The sequence below is a fragment of the Otolemur garnettii genome, unplaced genomic scaffold (assembly GCF_000181295.1).
Source record: "Otolemur garnettii isolate 467f Iridium unplaced genomic scaffold, OtoGar3 scaffold00279, whole genome shotgun sequence".
In the NCBI taxonomy this organism is placed as follows: Eukaryota; Metazoa; Chordata; class Mammalia; order Primates; family Galagidae; genus Otolemur; species Otolemur garnettii.
Window position 1 is genome coordinate 431,845 of NW_003852674.1, and position 7,358 is coordinate 439,202.

A 7,358-nucleotide genomic window follows, 5' to 3' on the forward strand; every position below is an offset into this window, starting at 1 on the left:
TTCCTAAACTCCTGCAAACAACCAGGTATAATAAAAGTATTACTTATAAAGGGAAAGAATGACCACAGATCTTTCCACCAAACCCTTTCAAGCTGGAAAAGGATGGTCACTTACCCTTAACCTTCTACAACAAAACAACTTTCAGCCCAGGATTCTTTATCCTGATAAACTGAGTTTAACTTGTGATGGAGAAATCAAATACTTTACTGACATCCATACGTTAAGGAAATTTCCCATAACTAGACCAGATATGTAGGAAGTGCTCAGACTTATTCTTCATAATGACCAGCAGGATGGTCCATCACCAAAGTAAACTCACCCAGAATTTAAAGAACAAAATCTAGTGCCACAATGGTGAAACGGATTAAAAACATGCACTGGATCTCTGAAAAATAAGATGACAAAACACTATCATACCTATTAATTCTCTCACTTAATGTGAATTATTTAAATTCTCCTGTAAAGAGGCCCAAGCTGGTTGACTGGACACAGAAACTCAGGTCAGGTATCTGCTGCCTCTAAGAAAAACACCTTATCTTAAAGGATAAAATAGGACTCCAGGTCAAGGGATGGAAACAGTAATACAGGCAATTAAAAATCAGAAAAAAGAAGGGGTTGCAGTCTTATTTGCAGATGCAATTGTATTTAAACCAATAAAAATAAGGAAAAACAAGGATGGACACTGCATATTTGTCAAGGGAAACACTCTACGTGAAGAGATTTCAATAATTAACATTTATATTCCTTACCGGAATGCTCCTCGATTTATAAAACACACCCTAACATATCTGAAAAAAATATGATATCTTTCTGCACTACAATAGTTGGAGATTTTAATATCTCTTTGGCAGTTCTGGACTGATCCTTCAAGAAAAAAATAAACAAGAAAATAATGGACTTAAACTTGACCCTAGAACAAATGGACTTAACAGACATCTACAGAACATTTTATCCTAATAAAACCGAATTCGCATTCTTCTCATCAGCCCATGGATCTTTCTCCAAAATTGATCTTATCTGAGGACACAAGGCCAACCTCAACAAATTCAAAATAATAGAAATTATCCCCTGTATCTTTTTGGACCATCAAGGAATAAAAATTGAACTGAACAGCAACAGAAATCTTCATACTCAAAAAACTCATGGAAACTAAATAACCTTATGCTGAATGATAGCTGGGTCAAAGATGAGATTAAGAAAGAAATCATTATATTTCTGGAACAAAAGGATAATGAATCTACAAGCTATCAAAACCTGTGGGATACTGCAAATGCATTCCTAAGAGGGAAATTTATAGCATTAGTAACCTTAATCAAGAAAACAGAAAGACAGCAGGTCAGCAACCTAATGTGCCATCTCAAGCAACTGGAAAAGGGCAAACAATCAACTGCAAATCCAGCAGAAGAAAAGAATAATGAAAATTAGTGCAGAATTAAATGAAATTGAATGAAAAGAATCATTCAGAAGATCAGTGAAATGAAAACTTGGTTCTTTGAAAAAATTAATAAAATTGATCAACCTTTAGCTAGACTAACCAGAAACAGAAAAGTAAGATCTCTGATAACTTCAATCAGAAACAATAAAGGGACAATAACAGCAGATACCACAGAAATACTAAAGATCCTCAACAATTACTACCAAACAACTCTATTCTCAGAAATATGAAAATGTAGAGGAAATGAACTAATACCTGAAAGCATGCCACCTTCCTAAACTCAACCAGAAAGAATAAAAATTTTAAATAGACCTAAATCAAGCACTGTAATGACATCAACTATACAAAATTTCCCCCAAAAGAAAAACCTGGGATCAAATGGTTTCATAACAGAATTCTACCAAACTTTCAAAGCAGAACTAGTACCTATGTAACACAATCTATTCTAAATCACAGAAAAGGAAGGAATCTTTCCCAACACATTCTGTGAAGCATATATCATCCTGATCCCCAAACCTGGAAAGGACCCAACAAAGAAAGAAAACTGTAGATGAATATTTTGATTAATATCAATACAATGAGATCTTAACAAGCAGACTACAGTGACACATTAAAAAATTACACACCACTATCAAATTGGTTTTATCCAAGGGTTACAAGGTTGGTTCAACATATTAAATCAATAAATATAATTCACGACATAAATAAAATCAAAAACAGTGAGCACATGATTCTCTTAATTGATGCAGAAAAGGGTTTTGATATATCAAACATACTTTCCTGATAAGAACACTTCAAAAAATAGGTTAGGTGGGACATTTCTTAAACTGAAAAAGACTATCAACAGCAAATTCACAGCCAATATCATATTAAATGTAGTAACACTGAAAGCCTTTCCACTTACATCTGGAACTGGATAAAGATGCCCATTCAGTGATATTCAGCACAGTGCTGGAAGTCTTAGCTATTGCAATCAGGCAAAAAAGAAGACCAAGGGTATTCAAATGGGAACAGAGGCGGTCAAACACTTGATCTTTGGGAATAACGTGATCTTATATTTAAAAAACTCCAGAGAATCAACTACAAAGCTCTTATAAGTGATCAAGGAACATAGGAGTATCATGGGTCACAAAATCAATACCCACAAATCAGTAGCCTTCATATATATCAACAACAGTTAAGCCAAGAATAAAATTGAAGACTCTATTGCTTTTACAGTAGTGCCAAAGAAGATTAAATACCTGGGAATATATCTAACAAAGGACATGAAAGATCTCCATAAAAAATAACTATGAAACCCTAAGAAATGAAAGATGCACTGAATATATGAAAGAACTGCTGAGCTAGAGCCAGCCCAACCCTAAGAAATGAAATAGTAAAAGATGTTAACAAATGGAAGAACATACCATGGTCAGGGCTGGGAAGAAGCAACATTGTTACATACTACCCAAAGCAATCTACAGACTTAAGGTAATCCATATCAAAGCACCAATGTCATACTTTAAAAGAATTTGAAAAAGTAGTACTTTATTTCATATGGAACCAGAAAAAAACCTGAATAGACAATACAATCCTTAGAAATAAAAAGAAATCTGGAGACATCACGTTACCAGACTTCAGTTATACTACAAATCTATAGTGATCAAAATAGCATGGTACTGGCACAAAAATGGAGACACAGATCTCTGGAATAGAAGAGCAAATCCAGAGAAGAACCCAGCCAAATATCATCATTTCATTTTTGATAAACCTAACAAAAACATGTACTGTTGAAAAGAATTCATATTTAACAAATGGTGCATACAGAATCGGTTAGCCTCTTGTAGAAGACTAAAACTGGACCAATACTTCTCACCATTGACAAAAATTGATTCTCACTGGATGAAATATTTAAAATTAAGACATGAAACAATAAAAATTCTAGAAAAGAATGAAGGCAAAATGTTTGAAGGTATTGGCCTGGGAGAATATTTTTTGAGGAACACCTCCTTTAGCAATCGCAACAACACCTAAAATAAATAACTAAAATTTGATCAAACTAAAAAGCTTCTGCACAGCTAAGGGTACTACAACCAAAGCAAACAGACACCCTTTCGAATAGGAGATTTTCACATGTTATGAATCTGACAAAGGTCTGATAACTAGAATCTACAGCAAAGTCAATCATTATGAAAAGAGCAAAAACCCCATTTCTATGTGAGCAAAATATACGAACAGAAACTTCTCTGAAGATGACAAACGGTCAACAAATACAGAAAAAAAAATGTTCATCACCTTTAATCGTCAGAGAAATGCAAATCAAAACCACTCTGATATATTACCTATTGCCAGTAAGATTTGTCCACATCACAAAGTCCTAAAAGTGCAGATGCTGGCATGGATGTGAAGAGAAGGAAATACTTTTGCATGCAGGTGAGGCTGCAAACTAATACAACCTAATGGAAAGAAGTATGGAGAATCCTTAAAGAACTAAAAGTCAACTTCCCATTTGATCCTGCAACCCCATTACTAAGTATCTAGCCAGAAGAACAAAAATCATTTTACCACAAACACATTTGCACAAGAATGCTTACTACAGCTCAATTCCAAAGTCACGGAAGCATCTCAAGTGCCTATCAACCTATGAATGGATTAACAAATTCCATGAAGTATATGTATACCTGGTAATACTATTCAGCCATATAAAAGATAGAGACTTTACATCTTTTATATTTACCTAGATGGAGCTGAAACACATTCTTCTTAGTAAAGCATTTCAAGAATGGAAAAAATAATCAGTATTCAGTGGACTCAATACTAATATGAAACCAGTATGTAAACCCTTACACACGCATATGAATGATAAATCACAAATATAGTCTAGCAAGGAGGAGTGGTGAAAAGGAAGAAGGGAGGGGAAGGGAGGACATTGAATGGAGGAGGCAACAGGACATTTGGTGGGATGTCACCTAATGTGCACAATGTGAGATTATTCAGCACATCCCCCTAGGTTAGGGGCTCTCCTACAACTTGAAATTTACTTTGAAAATGAGAACAATGTAACCTAAAAATTTGTTCTGTCATGTTAATTTTAAGAAAAAATTTTTAAATCTTACAATGAGTACACATATAATACAACAAAAACTAAATCTCCCTTTAATAGTAAGACTCTTGGCAAAGTGGGGTGGCTCATGCCTATAATTCTAGCATTCTGGGAGGCTGAGTGGGAAGGACCCCTTCAGCTCAGGAGTTTGAGACCATCCTGTGCAAGAGGAAGATCTTGTTTCCACAAAAAAACAAAAAAACAAACAAAAGTAGTCGGGCATTGGTAGGTACCTGTATTCCAACTACTTGGGAGGCTGAGGCAGGAAGATGGTTTGAACCCAGGAATTTGAGGTTGCTATGAGTCAGGCTGATGCCATAGCACTGTAGCCTGGGGGAACAGAGTAAAACTCTGTCTCAATAAAATAAGATATTTAAGAAAAATAAGACCCTTGCTAGAGGTAAATATATGTATTTAATCTACAGAGAATATCCACAAGGATAAACACACAAATAGGCTTTTGGTAATTAAAAAAAAAAAAAACTATTCCCAAAGTTATTCTATATACATCAATTGTTTTTAAAGGAGACTAGCATAATGCTGTTCTTAGAATAGCAAGAGCATTCATGATGGCATGTGACAAAGTGGGGAAAGTGGTTATTTTTTGATGTTCACAAAGCATTTTGCCACTTGTAGACGGAGAAAATCTCCCTCAGTCCAAAGAAACTCAGACTGAGCAAATGCAAGGAGATGAAAAAACAAATGTGGCATGTTTGGTGACAACAGTGATTAAGCTAATTTTGTTGGATCTCATGATTGATTAAGACTAGAGCTACAGAAATATAACTTAGGGCCTCTAGAAGTCTTGGTGGACAGTCATAGGAAGTAAGATGATATTTATTTGGTATTTAATTGAAGAATTACTGAAAATATTCAGAACATCATTAGAAGTATTACACTAGTCATGCTCCATGTGGTACTTTCTGGATTAAAGGGGGGGAGCATAACGTAAAAGTCTTGATAGAAAGTATTGAGTACCTGAATTTTGCAGATGACAACCAAAATCAAGAAGAAAATTCAAGAGAGAGATTTCCAGAGAGATCAAGGGAGAAGTTAAGAGGAAATTATTCCAAATCTTAGCTTAAAATAATCAAGCTATGTAAGCAAATAATAATTTTAAGAAAGCTAGCTAGCATTTGCAATGTATCACAGTGGGATAATTATTTAGTTAAATATGTCAGTAAATTAAAGATGAATTTGACCTCCTTTGTGCTAGTAGCTATTCTAGATGTTGGGAAGTTAAATGCATTCATAATATGTCCAAGAACTCTTGAAGAGCTCCAGTAGGAAGAATTCTACACACAGAGCTCCACAACTGCCACTCTTGGGGGCCAAATACTCCAATACCCCTCTTCATGAAGGATGTCCAGATTATTAGTCCTCAAATATCTGTTGAATACAGTGGCCTGTGTATTACTCAATTTCTACAACCAGGGGACAGGTGCCGGCCCAAAGCTTCGAAAGGTGATTAGAGACCCAAATGGATGCTCCTTTGAACAAAGGCCCAAAACCTAAGGGGTGTTTTGGTGACAATATTAATCAAAAGGAGAGAAAAATGAAAAAGCAAAACATCGTACAAATGAGAATTATTAGCAAAGTTTAGGGAAGTTTACGAGACACGTAATTCTCACCAAGAATCAATTCCGCCACACAGCCCTCCCCCATCAGACCTCTAGCTGTGAGACCCAGACTATCAGCATCAGGAAGAATAATTCCCGCAGGAATTAAAGGACAAGAAAGGGTTTTGGGGAGAGGTAGAAAGTCTACACAATGCGTGTATTCGGGTTCTCGAGCAGAGATCCCTCACAGGGTTACCAGGAGCAAAGGTCAGGAGGCCCCAATTTGAGTGTGAGATGTGAGGGAGGCAGCGGGGAGGGTGGAGGAGAAGGGGGTCATTCAGGAGTCCTGAGTCGTATCACTGGGCTCTATCTCTCTGCTGGTCACTTAACATCTGAGCTCAGCCTACTCCTGTGTCACAGCAGCATTTCCAGATTGCCAACTGCAGGGCACCTCTTCAGGTGCGCCCACAGCAGGAGCGCAGAGCTGGCTCTCACCTGGTAACATCTCGCTGCCTCCTGCAGGGGCGCGGTGCGGTGGCTCCTGTGCTCCAGGGAGGTAGCGCAGACTGGGCACAACGCCACCTGGTCCTCCTCGCAGAAATGGCTCAAGTCCTCACTGTGCAGCGGACACTGCCGCGCCCCTGCGGACCCCGCGCCCAGCCTCAGCCGCCGCACGCTGTCCACTAGGCTGCCCAGCTGCCGGTTGGGCCGGAAGCCCGCGGGCCGGAAGGGGGCACGGCACTGCGGACAAGTGTGGATGTCGCCCTGCGCGCGCTCGGACTTCTCACAGAACTCCGAGATGCACCTGAGGCAGAAGCTGTGGCCGCAGTCGACGCTGACCGGGTCCTGTAGGAAATCCAGGCACACCGGGCATCTGGCCTCCTGCTGCAGCCGCTCCCCAGGCGCCGCCGAGGCCATGGCCAGAGGCCGCGAAGATAGCAGCGTAGCTTTCTCTGCCGCCCGCGCTATCGTCCCTAGGGGTCTGGCAGGGAAGGAAGGAGTCCCACAATCTCAGAGAAGCAGGATGGGTGTCATCTGCTGGCTGGGGTTCAAAAATTCAAAGGAGCCACTCCCTGAGAAAACTTACTGCTCTGGCACTTTTGACTTTGAGGGTGAAATTAACACTATTAACCTCCTGTCTCAGGAAACAGCATTTCTAACTGGAATCCCTCTTGTTGTGCCTTAAAAGTGCCGCTAATCGCTTATTTTCACTGTCAATAGGTTTGGAGAATTCCTGAGCTCCTTCCTTCCATTGTTTACTGAACTACTCCATGGACATTAT

At 38.8% G+C, this 7,358-nt stretch overlaps 1 protein-coding gene across 1 annotated transcript in view; it reads right to left on the reverse strand.

Moving 5' to 3' along the window:
* TRIM58 (tripartite motif containing 58) overlaps positions 1-6,994 on the reverse strand; it is a 23,619-nt gene extending 16,625 nt beyond the window's left edge. The window contains exon 1 of the mRNA XM_003803115.1: positions 6,572-6,994. Coding sequence (XP_003803163.1) covers positions 6,572-6,994 — 423 coding nt within the window. The remainder of the gene's footprint in view (positions 1-6,571) is intronic.
* Between the last annotated feature and the right edge of the window lie 364 nt (positions 6,995-7,358).